Source organism: Curcuma longa, unplaced genomic scaffold (assembly GCF_044706935.1).
Source record: "Curcuma longa cultivar G26 ecotype Majalengka, Jawa Barat unplaced genomic scaffold, ITB_CL_G26_1.1 contig_16725, whole genome shotgun sequence".
Lineage (NCBI taxonomy): Eukaryota > Viridiplantae > Streptophyta > Magnoliopsida > Zingiberales > Zingiberaceae > Curcuma > Curcuma longa.
Window position 1 is genome coordinate 24,724 of NW_027430428.1, and position 16,735 is coordinate 41,458.

The 16,735-nt window shown below is 42.6% G+C and overlaps 2 protein-coding genes across 2 annotated transcripts; both read right to left on the bottom strand.

Moving 5' to 3' along the window:
• Positions 1 to 596: 596 nt before the first annotated feature.
• LOC141816454 (uncharacterized) lies at positions 597 to 1,820 on the bottom strand. The gene has a single exon (XM_074704233.1). The coding sequence runs from the start codon at positions 1,691 to 1,693 to the stop codon at positions 809 to 811; it is 885 nt and encodes a 294-aa protein (XP_074560334.1). The 5' UTR covers positions 1,694 to 1,820; the 3' UTR covers positions 597 to 808.
• Positions 1,821 to 10,656: 8,836 nt separating this feature from the next.
• LOC141816455 (mannose-specific lectin-like) lies at positions 10,657 to 11,348 on the bottom strand. Its single transcript, XM_074704234.1, has one exon. The coding sequence runs from the start codon at positions 11,346 to 11,348 to the stop codon at positions 10,821 to 10,823; it is 528 nt and encodes a 175-aa protein (XP_074560335.1). The 3' UTR covers positions 10,657 to 10,820.
• Between the last annotated feature and the right edge of the window lie 5,387 nt (positions 11,349 to 16,735).

The window sequence follows — 16,735 nt, forward strand, 5'->3', positions numbered from 1 at the left end:
AAATCCCGTCACCTAACGCGGAGACTAAGCAGCAGCACATGGTTCGCCATGTGCCCTCAACGCTCTGCTCTCTCTGTCTCTTGCCTGTATAAAGCAGGGCCAAGGAAGTCACTCTTGTACAGTGGGAGTCGCAGGCCACCGTACAAACCAGCAACAGCACCACCACCAATGACGTTTAAAACGATGCACTCCTTTTCCCATCTCACGCTAGAAAAAAAAAAAAAGAAAAGCAGATTCACGGAGCACGCGCAGACGCGAGTAAACAGAAGTTTTACTTAGACTACCGATATTAATTCGATTTAATCGAACTTTTACTCACTTTATTAGTCAAAGAGCTTCTTCACACAGTAGACATCGCTTTCAGCTTCTAATGGGTGAGCATCTGGAAGCCAGATGTCGCGGTCAAACGCATTCAATTCGCGGCCAAGTATTGAATGAAGACACTTTAATGATACACACCGGAACGTCGCAGCAGCGCAGCTGGCGAGGAAAAATGCCTCTTCAATTCGATTACTCCTCTGCAACCGCAGCCCTAAATGCCATCAGAACAGTGCCATTGGCATGGCACATGCTCGAGTAGAATACAAGACAGCCCTAGCCAAACTAGGCTCATTTAACACAAATTCTTTAAGCTAATGCATAACGATCGAAAAGCAGCAATTTTGAATACAGTTTTGCATAGAAAATCAAGAATCTACGAGTCAGTGGTGCGAGCTAAACTAGTGTGGTTGGTTGATTCTGCTGCAATGGAAACGATCGATGTGATGATGAAAAACAAAACAAAAAAAAAGAAGAAGAAGGGAAGTGATTAGAGGAAGATGAAGCACTCGAGGGAGACGAGTGGGTTGTCTAGCGAATCCTTCGCCTCTCCTTCGTTTCCGGCTACGATGTCGCCGGCGGCGGCGGCGGTGGCGGGTTCGCCTCCTGCGCATGCTTTCCTTTCTCCTTCGTCGACTCGGAATTCCTGCTTTGGGCCCTTAGCCTTCGCCGAGAAAGCTGGCGGCAGGAGCGGAGGCGGCACCCTGCATTGCTCCCCGCTCTGCCGCAGCTCCGCTAGCCGCTTCGCGGCGGGGGACACCGACCGCCTGCCGGACCTCTCCCCCGGGTCCCTTTTGGCAGCGGAGACGTTGCCGCGGCTCCTCGTGGGATCCCTGACGGAGTTGGTTCTCCCCACGGAGGTGGGATCGGGCCTCCGGGCCCCCGGGGACGGAGAGGACCTCCCGCTGACGCATCCGACGGAAACGCTCCGGTCGCGCCTGGAGCCGAGCTCTCCGGAAAGGGAGCGTTTCCTCTGGTGCTTGGCTGGCGAGCGCTCCTCCCTCCGCGTCCTCCTCTCGGCCTCGGGGGCAACCGCGCGGCACCGCTTCTCCGCCGGGGTGGCGGAGGTGGCGACCAAGAGGGTTTCGCTCTTGGCGCTGACGCTCCAGGCCTCGGAAGCGTCCTCGGATCTGGCGTCGTCGATGGGAAGGGGCACAATGCCAGGGACGGGGAGGGGCTTGTCGAGGATCCGGGCCTCCTTGCGTCCGGCGGCCAGATCCGAGTTAGCGGGCCGCGGCCGGGGCCTTGACGGACGGGGGGTCTCAGAGAGGACCTCTTTCACAGTCTCCTCAGCGTCGGGCTCCGGCAGCGGCGGATCCCTGGAGACAGCAGGCGTCGCTGGCCTTTTGGAAGTAGAGCTGAAGCAGCCGCCCATCCTCCACCTCCCTCCGGCTACAGCGGCGGCATCGGCTACTCCTCTTAGGTTTCAGCGGAGACGGAACGGAATGAGGGCGAGTCGAGTTGAGGCGAGTCGTGACCCGTGATGGAAAAAAAAGCTGCGGAGTTGAGATCTCTCTCTCAATCTTTCTCTCTCTTTTTATTATATTATTCTTTATATATAAATAATTATTTAGCCTTTTTAAAATATTTTATGAGAGAAGTAAGCATAATTTATTTATTCGAGTTGGAGAGTAGGAGGGAAGTGGGGGTTTAAATGCAAACGGCATGGATGCTTACGGCCGCATTCGTCATAAATGCGATTGCTTTAAGGGAAAAAGTTCTAAATAAGTTTTTCCCCATTTTGCCATTTGCCCATCCATAGTCCCATGACTCTCCTTTCAAAATTATTTAAGTTCAAATCTCGACTTAAATTATTTAAGTTCAAATCTGGACAAAATCGAGATAATATTTTTTTTTTATTATAATTAATTATAATTTTTTGATTTATATTTTCACAGATGATCATGAAATCGATCGTATGAGATTGCTAGGATAGCGGATTTTACTTTTCAAAATTATTTTGATAATTTACTAAGCTATATAAATAGATTTTCATAATATCCAAAATATATACTTGATTTTCATATTTATCAAAGCATGGAGTTGTTTCTGATTATACCCTCTGTTTTATGAATAGCTAATTGATTGATGATGCATTATTAGTATAGTCGTCAATTTCGGTTAGGCCCACCTGATTAGCCCATTCCATCAAGTAATTTAGACGGATTGGATTACAATTTTATCAATCCATTTTAAGATAGGTTCAGATGGATTGACCCGTCTAGGTCCGCGACCTGCATGGGTTGATCCGTGACAGGCTTTGGATTGACCCGCGAATTGGAAAAAATTATTTATTTATTTTAAAATTTAAAATTAAAGTAGAAAACTCAATTGGTAAGTTTAATTCATTTAAATTATAATTCAAGTTTAAAAATTATAATTCACGCTTAAAAATTTCAACTTAATCAATTTAAATTATAATTTAAACTTAAAATTTTTAATATTTTTTAATAAGCCCGTGGGTTGGCCCGCCTAACCCGCAGTCCGTTTTGAGTTGGATTGGGTTGAAAGTTTTCCAACCCACCAAGTTGGTGGGTCGATCCGCTCCGTCCCGCCATATGATGAGCCCGTCATGGGTTGACCTGTTTGACAGCTCTAATTATTAGTCAAGTATTATGTAATAATTGAGTTCACTGATTGATTTCTAAATTTACCCTATTCAATTTGTGATTAGCAGTCAAATGCCCATAATTAACTAGTTGACTGCTAAGATCATTATATAACTTTCTTTCTTTTTTTCAAAATATATTAAAGTTGCATCAATTTCAAAAATATAATTCTCTATCTAGACTATAAAATTTATATCTAAGGGCATGATTGTACTCAGATTAAGAAATACAATAAACATAATTTGAAATATTTCTGAGGTGTATAAGACCATCAACGAATTTGTCAAAACTCGTTGATCGTTTTAAAAAATCAAAATATCTTTAAACCAAGACTATTACACTCTTGAAAGTCTTCTAAGTGTAATCATACCCTCGTATTTGAATTTCACAACCTAGATGAAAAGATGTGGGGTTTAAAAATTTTAGTAACTTTAAAATAATTTAATATAAGCTCATTAAAAGGTCTAAACTTGTCATATTTACTTATCAACACTATCAAAAGGTTCCTAGGACTCCCTAATTTAGACCATGTCAAGATTTTAAAATTCTTAACATTGTAGGGACATTAGTGAGTTTTGGTTAAAATTCACTTATCACCTTATAATCGGTTCAAACCAAGACTCAGAGAGCCTTCCTAAATGTATTACGTAATGGTCATAAAATAATTCATCCTCTGTTATTCCACGAAGACTTCTCGTTATAAAATATCCTTAACCATCACCCATTCCATCACTGTTGGTGCAACCAACTTCTAGTCACGGTTAACCAATCTTAGTTGACCAGGCTCGATGTGACTCGAGTTTGAGTTTTGATGTTGATCAATATGTTAATTGGCAAGAAAAAAATTCTTGTTGGATATGATTTTGCAAGGCAAAATTAAGGTGCCATCGATCGTTGGAAGTCTGATATGACTTCAAAATCGAAATCTATGTTTCGCGTAGATAAATCTAGACTATTAATTTGCTCAAAACCGATTACAGGTGAATGAGAAATTAATTGGCTAAAGTTGTGTCCAAAATAACGTTAAGGAAAAGATGGGGTTTTAGTCCCACATCGCTAACCGGCGCAAGCTAAAGTTTCCTTATATGTGTTGCTGTGTTAATGGAGTTAACACAAAAAGCACAGGTGCTCTCTACCCATGGGCGAGCAGGTGCTCGCACCTGTGAGCCCGCCACCCGCCACGTGCCACGTGCGCACGTGCGCAATGGGCGCTTTGTAGGCGCACTTTGCACTTCGCACGTCGTCGCGAGGAGCTGAGGAGTTTTTATTTATGCTCCAGGTGGCAGTGCCTGCATGGCGTGTGATTGTGCAGAGAGCGATGACTGGGCAGACAGATGGCGACCGTCGGATCGAAGATGGTAATAGATCGCAGTGGATGCGATCTGGAGCATTGATGGCTCTGGGTCATAATCTGACCATTGATGAGGGGGTTTGATCTGAAGCGTCGGATTAATAGAGTAAATCTGACGGCTGAGATCAAGTTAGGCTGAAGAGTTAAATCTCTTCAGATCCAACGGACGAGATCATATTATAAATATGAAGAGATAAAACTCTTCAGATCAATGGATCAGATCAAAAGTCATTTGAAGAGTTATAACTCTTCAAATCTGATGGCTGAGATTAAAAGATCTTTAAAGGGTTATACCCTTTCAAAATGAACGATCCAGATCAGCCCTCACCAAAGGATACTTACCTCTTCACCAAGTATATATACATCCCCTTTCTATTGGAAACTCATCTCATTCAATCCTTGCAATCCATAGCATAGCATTCGAGCATCCTCTGCATAAAGAGTCCGAGAAGCCTACGAGAAGGTTCGCCGGTCTCGGAATTTGGAGTGCTACTATTCCGAGGCGATCGTCGTTGTATCTTGGGAACGAGTTGCTGCTATCCGTTAGCACCGTAGCGGAGCAATATCGTTTACGGAGATAGTGTCGAACACTAGCCTCGACGATACATATCAGTTTGCGTACTCCCGGAGCTACCGGAAACAACAGTCGTAAACGATATTCGTGCAATCTGATATGGCAACCAACGACGTTCCGACGGCCGTACCGACCGCCATTCCGACAACCATTCCGCACGGAGAGAAGCCGGAGAAATTCAACGGAGCCGACTTCAAAAGATGGCAGCAAAAGATGCTGTTCTACTTGACAACGCTAAACCTCGTACGGTTTTTGCGTGAAGACCCGCCAGCCGCTACGGAAGGTAGCAAGGCTGCTTGCGATGCGTGGTCACATGGAGATTTCCTATGCCGAAATTATATTCTCAACGCATTGGACAACTCGTTGTATAACGTGTATTGTTCATTGGAGACGGCAAAATCTCTGTGGGAGTCACTTGAGAAGAAATACAAGACCGAAAACGCCGGACTGAAGAAATTCATCGTCGGCCGGTTTCTGGATTTCAAGATGGTGGATTCCAAGAGCGTGGCATCCCAAGTCCAGGATATGCAATTAATACTGCATGATCTGGACGCCGAAGGCATGAAGCTGAACGAGTCATTCGCAGTAGCTGCGGTAATCGAGAAACTCCCTCCGTCATGGATGGATTTCAAAAATTACCTGAAGCACAAGCAAAAGGAGATGGGGCTGGAAGACCTGATCCTGAGGCTACGAATAGAGGAGGATAATCGAAAGTTATCCGACTCTAGAGGAACAAAGCGGACTGTCGACGAGATGTCCAACCTGGTCGAGCCGAACGCCAAGAAGCCAAAGCAGTTCAAGAAGAAGGCTCAACCCAAGAAGTTCAAGGGCTCGTGCTACAACTGTGGAAAGTCAGGACACATGTCCAAGGACTGCAGACGCCCGAAGAAGCCAACCAAGGGGCCGAAGGATGCTGCGAACCACGTCGCAACCTCTCTTGAAGACCTGGACCTCACTGCGGTCGTGTTTGAATCCAATAATGTGGAGGATAATCCGAAGCAGTGGTGGATCGATACTGGAGCAACTCGTCATATCTGTTCAGATAAGGCGATGTTCTCCAAGTATACTCCGATAAGTGGAAGAAAGCTCTATATGGGCAATTCCACGACATCTCCGATTGTTGGACTCGGAAAGGTTGTTCTGAAGATGACGTCTGGAAAGGAGCTAACTCTCATTGATGTGCTCCATGTTCCCGACATCAGGAAGAACCTAGTTTCTGGATCGGCACTTGTTAAGGCCGGGTTTAGACTAGTGTTCCAGTCCAACAACTTTGTCCTTACGAAGAATGGTGTCTTCGTAGGAAAGGGGTACTTAGAACAAAGTCTATTCAAAATGGTTGTAATGACTGTACTCCGAAATTTTGATGGTAATAAAATAAAAGCTTCCAGCTATGTTGTTGAGTGTTTCAATTTGTGGCATGATCGACTCGGACATGTGCATAATAATACGCTGAAACGTCTCGTCAAACTAAATTTATTACCGAACGTCAATGTTGACGAAACACATAAATGTGAAGTGTGTGTGGAAGCTAAAATGACGAAACTACCTTTTCATTCGGTGGAAAGGTCAACGACTCCTCTAGAGTTAATACATAGTGATCTATGTGACTTGAAATTCGTGCAAACTAGAGGAGGTAAAAAGTATTTCATTACTTTTATCGATGACTGCACGAGGTTCTGTTATGTCTTTCTTTTAAGAAGTAAAGACGAAGCCTTAGAGGCGTTCAGAACCTATAAAACAGAAGTTGAAAATCAACTTGACAAACGAATTAAAATAATTCGTAGCGATAGAGGTGGAGAATATGGTGCACCGTTTGATGAATTTTGTTCAGAATCTGGCATTATCCATCAAACAACGGCGCCTTACTCACCTCAATCGAATGGTGTTGCCGAACGTAAAAATCGGACACTAAAGGAGATGATGAATGCCTTGTTGATAAATTCAGGCTTACCTCAGAACTTGTGGGGGGAAGCTATATTATCGGCAAATCACATTCTCAATAAAATCCCTCACAAGAAAAGTGATAAAACTCCATACGAACTATGGAAAGGCCGCGAGCCATCGTACAAATACCTGAAAGTGTGGGGGTGCTTGGCAAAGGTCGAAGTACCTAAACCAAAGCAAGTAAAGATCGGACCTAAAACGTTCGATGCGGTATTTGTCGGATATGCCCATAATAGTAGTGCATATCGTTTCCTAGTTCACAAATCAGACATTCCTGATATTCATGTGGGAACAACCATAGAATCTCGGAATGCGATATTCTTTGAAAACGTATTCCCAAATAAGAAGGGAAACGTTGAAAGTGATAACAACGGAAGTTCAAACGGAAATGACGTTACCGAACTTAGTTGTTATAAAAGGACTATTGACGATCAAAGCGAAGAGCCACGTCGTAGCAAACGGGCTAGAGTTGAGAAATCGTTCGGGCCAGATTTCATGACTTTTATGTCAGAGATGGACCCAAGAACATTAAGTGAAGCTCTCTCTAGTCCCGATGCTCCAATGTGGAAAGAAGCTGTCAATAGTGAAATCGAGTCCATCATGAATAATCATACTTGGGAATTAGTAGACCTTCCTTCTGGTAATAAACCATTAGGTTGTAAGTGGATACTAAAACGCAAGTATAAAGCTGATGGATCGATTGACAAGTATAAGGCCAGACTTGTAGCCAAGGGGTACAAGCAAGAGGAAGGCCTTGATTACTTCGATACCTACTCACCGGTGACAAGGATTACGTCCATACGAGTGCTAATAGCCATTGCAGCACTGTATGACCTTGAAATACATCAAATGGATGTTAAGACTGCGTTCTTAAATGGTGAGTTGGAAGAAGAAATTTATATGGAGCAACCCGAGGGGTTTGTGGCTCCAGGAAATGAGAAAAAGGTGTGTCGACTTGTTAAGTCGTTGTACGGACTTAAGCAAGCGCCTAAACAATGGCACGAAAAATTTGACAAAGTAATGCTGTCAAACGAATTCAGAATAAATGAATGTGACAAATGCATTTATGTCAAAAACACACCTGAAGGATATGTAATCGTGTGTCTATACGTAGACGACATGCTAATAATGGGTAGTAATCATGATGTAATCATGACTACAAAGAAAATGTTGACCAAGAATTTCGATATGAAAGATATGGGTCAAGCAGATGTTATATTGGGAATTAAAATTCTCAGGACATCTGATGGGATAGTTTTGACACAATCCCATTATGTAGAGTCAGTATTGAAAAGGTTCAATGCGTACGATCTCTCTACAGTGAAAACACCTATGGATCTAAGTCAACACTTAGCGAAAAACCATGGTGAACCCATATCGCAGTTGGAATATTCTCGGATAATAGGCAGTTTGATGTATCTCACAAACTGCACACGTCCGGATATTGCCTGTGCGGTCAACAAGCTGAGTCGTTTTACGAGTAATCCAAACGACACCCATTGGAAAGCATTAATGCGAGTTCTTAGATATTTGAAATATACTATGAACTATGGATTACATTATGGAAAATATCCTGCTGTGTTGGAGGGATATTGTGATGCTAATTGGATATCAGATACAAAAGACTCCAAATCCACTAGTGGATATGTATTCACGATCGGTGGGGGAGCGGTATCTTGGAAATCCACTAAGCAGACGTGCATTGCTCGGTCAACTATGGAATCCGAGTTTATAGCACTAGACAAAGCAGCTGAGGAAGCTGAATGGCTGCGGAATTTCTTGGAAGATATTCCGAGCTGGACGAAACCTGTGCCTGCCGTACTGATCCACTGTGATAGTCAATCGGCGATTGGAAGGGCACAGAGTAGTATGTATAATGGTAAGTCACGACATATACGTCGTAGACATAATACCATTAGGCAGTTGATCTCGAATGGAGTGATTGCAATCGACTATGTTAAGTCCAAAGATAATTTGGCAGATCCTCTTACGAAGGGATTGAGTCGAGATCAAGTATACTGCTCATCAAGAGGAATGGGATTAAAAATCTACAACTGAAAACGACTGTAGCGGTAACCCAACCTTGTTGACTGGAGATCCCAAGATCTTGGTTCAATGGGACAACGAAGTTACAGAAGTTGTGTTACAGCACATGAGATATTTTATCTCTATCCCAATCCTAGGATGAATTGGTGCTGCCCTACCACATGTAGTGAGGTTAAGCTTATGCTTTTAATGACTTCTATACCTTATAAGGTGGAGTATGGTAGGATACTCTTGATAGAAGTGTCACCTATGTGAGTGTGAAGACAGGCCGCTTCAATGAAACACTCATGAATCCAAGATGGTGTCCATGGCCGAAACGGAACCAACCATGAGAACCTAAAGTAGGTGAGATAGGTCTCTGTGTGGGTGTTATTGTCTTAGTATACACCAACAGCTGAGCAGTTCAAGACATCACGTTCACTGCGCAGCCTAGTATACTCGATAGCATTCCACTACGGAAGGTTCAAAGCCACGAGCTACCTCTCCTGATGCAGTGACTTATCGATTGGACTCTTGTAAAGTGTCAGCATGCATACATACATTGCATTAATTTCCATTCATGTGGGGGATTGTTGGATATGATTTTGCAAGGCAAAATTAAGGTGCCATCGATCGTTGGAAGTCTGATATGACTTCAAAATCGAAATCTATGTTTCGCGTAGATAAATCTAGACTATTAATTTGCTCAAAACCGATTACAGGTGAATGAGAAATTAATTGGCTAAAGTTGTGTCCAAAATAACGTTAAGGAAAAGATGGGGTTTTAGTCCCACATCGCTAACCGGCGCAAGCTAAAGTTTCCTTATATGTGTTGCTGTGTTAATGGAGTTAACACAAAAAGCACAGGTGCTCTCTACCCATGGGCGAGCAGGTGCTCGCACCTGTGAGCCCGCCACCCGCCACGTGCGCACGTGCGCAATGGGCGCTTTGTAGGCGCACTTTGCACTTACGCGTCGTCGCGAGGAGCTGAGGAGTTTTTATTTATGCTCCAGGTGGCAGTGCCTGCATGGCGCGTGATTGTGCAGAGAGCGATGACTGGGCAGACAGATGGCGACCGTCGGATCGAAGATGGTAATAGATCGCAGTGGATGCGATCTGGAGCATTGATGGCTCTGGGTCATAATCTGACCATTGATGAGGGGGTTTGATCTGAAGCGTCGGATTAATAGAGTAAATCTGACGGCTGAGATCAAGTTAGGCTGAAGAGTTAAATCTCTTCAGATCCAACGGACGAGATCATATTATAAATATGAAGAGATAAAACTCTTCAGATCAATGGATCAGATCAAAAGTCATTTGAAGAGTTATAACTCTTCAAATCTGATGGCTGAGATTAAAAGATCTTTAAAGGGTTATACCCTTTCAAAATGAACGATCCAGATCAGCCCTCACCAAAGGATACTTACCTCTTCACCAAGTATATATACATGGGAACGAGTTGCTGCTATCCGTTAGCACCGTAGTGGAGCAATATCGTTTACGGAGATAGTGTCGAACACTAGCCTCGACGATACATATCAGTTTGCGTACTCCCGGAGCTACCGGAAACAACAAAAAGAAGATAATATATTTTACTTATAAAAATTATTTAAATATTTGACAAAAAGAACATAATTGAAATATTAACTAAAATTATAATTCTTAAATAGATAATATATTTTCCTCTTGTATTAATTTTATTTTAATTTATTTTTCAATTTATATGTGCTATTAATTTCTTTAATTAAATTTGTTTTCCTTTTTTGAACTCAATTCAACTTTTAATATAATTAAATAAAAAAAAAGGAGCAGAGCAAGTAGTGACTAGTCATTGCTAGTTCTTAAAATATACTAGTATTCAGAAAACACGATAATTAAGGCGATCGGTCGACTCACACCTACGACCACCTACTTAACAGCACATACAACATAAAAACGAGGGAGGCTACCACACTTTGCATCTCGATTTTTTATTCATAGTATTTAAAAGTGAAGCCAATTAATTATTGGTCACCATGGCGATCTTCCTGTTCGTGGGTTCATCGGCCGCCGGTACGACCACCTCTGGAGTGAAGGTAGTAGTATCGTTCCGGCAGCTTTCGGCGATCACGATGTCTTTGGAATTGACAGTGCTGGTGCCGGTGGACCACCTACCAGGGCCGTAGATGACGACGTTGCGGTCACGCTGCAGGACGAGGACGTAGGTGCCCTGCGCGCCCCAAGTGTTGCTCGCCCAAACAGCATTGTTGTTGTCGTTGTAGATGACGAGATTACCATCGGCCTCCATTTGGAGGAAGCAGTTGTTGCCTCGGCCGTTAGTGTTGGTAGACCACAGGGCTCGGCCGTTGTCGTACAACACCAGGTTGCACCCGAAGTGCATTGTGAAGGTATAGTCCCCTAGGGTGAGGGATTGGCCGGCCTCCAACTTTTCATTGGTATAGAGAACGTTGTGGGCCATAGAGAAAGGCAGGAGGAGGAGGCCGAGGAGGACGACAGCTGCAGCGGAGAGCATGACGAGGGCAGTCATGGTTGAGCTAGCTACGGACTGGATATGATCGATATATCACTCAAGTGATTGCTTGATGATCAGTATCATACAAGACCCATCTATTTATAGGTGAGGAGCGGAGGAGCTAGGTATTAGAACAAAAGAGGGATATGGAAATAAACTTTATTAATCATGTTGCATCCCTAAACGATGCAATATATGATGCAATATATAGAGGTTTACATAAACCAGGTCAATTGACCAATTCTAAATTAACGGACAATATCTAAACAATATTTAAATTACTCAGCTTTCTATTACCCCCCGACAAACTTAACGGGAGATCTATGACGTTGAGTTTGCATCTTAGCTTGCCGAAACGTTGTTCGGATAATGGCTTAGTAAAAATATCGGCAATTTGATCTTCTGCTGAGATGTATGAAACAGATAATTGTTGGCTAGCCACACGCTCTCGAACAAAGTGAAAGTCAATCTCAACGTGTTTCGTACGAGCATGAAAAACCGGATTTGCTGTAAGATATGTTGCTCCAATATTATCACACCAAATTTTCGGTGTAGTCTTTGAGGCAAGATGAAGTTCTGAAAGAAGTGATTGAATCCAAATAAGTTCTGAAGTTGCATTAGCTATAGCTTTATATTCAGCTTCAGTGCTTGAACGGGATACAGTGGGTTGCTTTTTCGAATTCCAAGAGATAAGATTCCGGCCAAGAAATATTGCATAGCCACTGGTAGAGCGTCTATCTTCGGGAGAACTTGCCCAATCTGCATCACTATAGGCATGTAAATCTCGGGATGAGTGCCGATATAAAAGAAAACCATGTAGAATAGTGCCTTTAAGATAGCGAAGTATTCTTTTCACATTTTCCCAATTTTGATCGGTGGGAGCATGCATAAACTGACAGGCACGATTGACTGCAAATGTGATATCAGGACGTGTAATAGTCACATACTGTAAAGCACCAACGATACTTCGATAGATCTGGGGATCAGACATCGCTGAGGTGGAAGATGATGTGACACCTGTATTTGTAGCCATTGGCGTAGAGACCGATCGTGCCCCATCCATTTTAGCCTTTTGAAGAAGCCCAGTGATATATTTGGTCTGAGAGAGAACATAACCGTCTTCATGCGGAATAAGTTCAATACCAAGAAAATAATGAGCATTTCCTAAATCTCGAATAGGAAATTCTTGGTTAAGAAGACTTAATAGATTGTTGATGCCCTTCTGATCATTGCCAGTTAATAAGATGTCATCCACATAAATAAGAAAGAATATCATGGATTCATCATTGTGTCTATAGAAAAGAGAGGAGTCAGTTTTTGAACCAGAAAATCCTTGACTCTGCAACCATTTGGATAATCGATGAAACCATGCACGAGGAGCTTGTCGAAGACCATATATGGATTTCTTGAGGTGACATACATGAGACGGAAATTATGGATGAATAAACCCAGGTGGTTGTTCCATAAACACCGTCTCCTCAAGATTACCATGAAGAAATGCATTAGAAACATCCAATTGTCGGATAGACCAATTAGAACTAATGGCAATTGATAATAATAATCTGACAGATGTAATTTTGACTACTGGGCTAAAAGTGTCATTGAAGTCAATACCTTGTTGTTGACTAAAACCCTTTGCAACAAGCCGAGCCTTATATCTTTCAAGAGAACCATCAGCGCGATGTTTAAGACGGAAGATCCATTTAGAGCCCACAATATTCATAGAGGAAGTGCGTGGAACTAAGCTCCATGTTCCATTGCGAAGAAGTGCATCAAATTCCGTTGCCATTGCATTACGCCAATTCGGATCTTTGTTTGCTTGTGTAAAACAAGTTGGTTCAATAGTTTTCGAGGAAACCACTAGAGCTTGAGGAAGTGGATGCCGAGTAGCCATTGAGCATCGTGCATATATGTCACTCAAGGAACGCATGCGACAAGGAGTATCACCACTTGTTGATGTTGACGGTGATTTTGATGAGGGGGTTGTGTTATTTGATGATTCTGAATGAGGAACCATGTTTCCTGTAGCGGGAGATGCCTCCAAAATTGGACATGGAATAGGTTCTAGGGCCTTGTCACCCCTGAAATTATTAGTTCTTCCAGCTCGTACTGGAGAAGACACATGAGGCGATTCAGATGACCCAGATGAATTTTCAACAGATGCTGGAGCAGGCCCTAGAATGCCATCACCACCTGTATTTGTAGCAGGACTGGTCGGAGCAGCAGTCTGTGAGAACTCAGAAGGAATATTAGGTGGTGGTATTAAGAAAGTTCCATTATTCCCTGAAGATGGAGGTGCAGTTGAAGCTGTAAAAGGAAATAGAGACTCATCAAAAGTAACATGTCGAGATATATATATACGCCCTGTCGGAATATGTAGACAACGGTAGCCATGGTGCAAATTACTATAACCAAGAAAAATATATTGTTGAGAACGTGGATTCAGTTTATGTTTAGAATAGGGTCGGAGCCATGGATAACATGCGCAACCAAAGATACGTAAGAAGGTGTAGTTAGGAGTTTGATTGTAGAGTTTTTCCATGGGACTTTTATGCTGAAGCAACGGAGTAGGTAGACGATTAATAAGATAGACTGCAGTTTGAACTGCATTATCCCAAAATTTAAGTGGAACTGATGCATGATTGAGAAGAGCTAATGCAGTTTCTATTATATGACGATGTTTCCGTTCAGCAGAGCCATTTTGTTCGGGAGTGTGAGGACATGAAACTCGATGAAGAATGCCAGAAGAATTTAGATGACGATGAAGGGCTTGATATTCTCCACCCCAATCAGAATGGAGAGAAAGGATCTTACGATTAAAGAAACGCTCCACATGTCTTTGAAACTGACAAAAGATATCAAGCAGGTCAGATTTTCTTTTCATGAGAAAAACCCAGGTAAATCTACTAAAATCATCAATAAAAATCACATAATAGAGAAAACCTTGGTTTGACAAAATAGGAGCAGGACCCCAAACATCAGAGTGAATTAATTCTAAAGGAAATTTGGATACATGACAAGAAGAAACAAAAGGTAATTTATGACTCTTTGCTTTCAGACAAGCATCACAAGAATGAGATGACGAGGATGAATTGGTTGGTAGATCAAACTGACTAATGATGTTCTGAACCAGACGTAAAGATGGATGTCCCAGACGTGCATGCCAAGAGTTTTTATTTGTGCGTTCTCCAATAAGCGCTTTGGTGGAGGTAGGTTGTAAGTGATAAAGACCATCTTTAATTTCTCCTCTGAGCAAGATGGTTTGGGTGATGGGATCCTTCACAAGACAAAAATGAGGATGAAATTCAAAGAACACATTATTATCTAGAGCGAATTGACGAACTGATAGTAGATTTTTAGTAATAGATGGAACATGAAGAGTATTGCGCATGTAAAAGAGACGACCAGATGAGTGAAAAAATGTGTTTCCAAGGTGAGCAATTTGCAAACCTGAACCGTTGCCTATTTGTACCGTGTCAGGACTATGATAGGAAGTGGCCTCTGTAAGAATGTCATAATTTGATGTGACGTGATGAGTCGCGCCAGAATCTGGATGCCACCCTGATCCAGAGGAATCCGCTGTAGGTGTATAAGAATTACTTGTAAGAGAGAATGCCCCAGGATAAGATGAAGTTGATGATGACGCTCGAGTTGAGGATGCAAAACCACCACTAAAATTTGAATCAAATCTCTTATAACATTGATGAGCAAGGTGACCATTCTTGAGACAGATTTGACAACGACCTCGACCTCGACCTCGTCCTTGACCTCGTCCTTGATCTTGACCTCGGCCTCGACCTCTATTTCGTCGTCCTGGACTTTCTTGATGATGATGAGTGTTGTCAGATTTATAAGCCGATTGTGCCGAAAGAGCAAAAGAATCCGAAACCCTGTGAGATTGCAATTGAAGAAGTATCTCATGTGAAGATAGTAATCCATGTAGGGTATTAAGAGACACTTGATCAATGCGAGTAGTTATGCTGGGAATAAAGCTGTCATATTGAGGCCCCAATCCTGTAAGAACCTGAACCACCAAATCTGAATCTGAAACAGGATGACCAATCGCAGCTAAATTATTGGCAATTGTCTTTATAGATTGCATGTATTCATTGATAGACTTTTCTCCTCGATGAATCGATTGTAATTGCATGCGCAGTTGAAGAACACGTGCTTGAGAATCTGAGGCAAAGGTTCGAGCAAGAGCCTCCCATATTTGCTGAGAGGTAACAAGTCCTACAATCATAGGAAGTATAAATACATCAATTGTAGAAATTAACCATGTCATAATAATTTGATCCTTCTTATTCCAATTGGCATAATCTGCATCGGCTTCTTGTGGCTTGGGGGAAGAACCATCAACGACGCCAAGTAAGTCATGAACTCGTAATAGAGAAAGAAACTGCATCTTCCAAAGTATATAATTATCATGGGTAAGTTTGATTGGTAGATAAGATAGAGCGTTCATGGGTAATGAAGAGAGATGTGTTGCTAGGCTTGTTTCTGTGGTGGAAGATGAGGATGAAACTTCTGACATTATATAAAATAAAAATTGAAGAGAAAGAATATCTGAAAATTCTTGTTGTGGCTTGGGCGTCAGCAGCTGAAATAAGGGATGTCGCCTGCAGCAATTTGGTAGGATCAAAGCTGGGCAATGATGGTTAGAAGAGAAGAGTACCAATAGAAGGTCTGCAGTTCGATCCTGTCTGGCACCAAATTTTTTTCTTTGCTTTTCCTTCTTTTCCTTCTTTTGCTGCTGTTGCGTGAGGCACCAATTTTCTTTGGCCGTGATCAGCCGTGATCCTCAGCGAAGAAGAAAAGAAAAACAGCACCAATTTTCTTTGGCCGTGATCAGCCGTGATCCTCAGTGAAGAAAAGAAAAATAGATGATTGACGGCGGCAGCTGCGGCGCCACTCTCCCAGTAGGTAAGGTCGGCAGCCTTGCCTGGTTTTTTTTTTTTTTCTGTACTGCGGCCGGAGCCCGCCGCCCGTTCCGTAGCAGAGGAAGCGGCGGTCGAAAAAAGGGAAGAAGGCGCGTCCAACGGCGTCGGCAAAAGAACAAAAAGGAGAGCGCACCAGGAAACGAGAGTGTTCAGAGGCTGACAACTCTTTTGAGTTTTCGAAAGCCGAACGGGGAGGCAGATCCACTGCAACCTCAGGATTAATGGCAAAAGAGGGATTGAGGGTTTTAGGAGGAAGGGTGGCGGCGGAAATTAGGGTATCGCTCTGATACCATATTAGAACAAAAGAGGGATATGGAAATAAACTTTATTAATCATGTTGCATCCCTAAACGATGCAATATATGATGCAATATATAGAGGTTTACATAAACCAGGTCAATTGACCAATTCTAAATTAACGGACAATATCTAAATAATATTTAATTAATAATATTAAAATTAC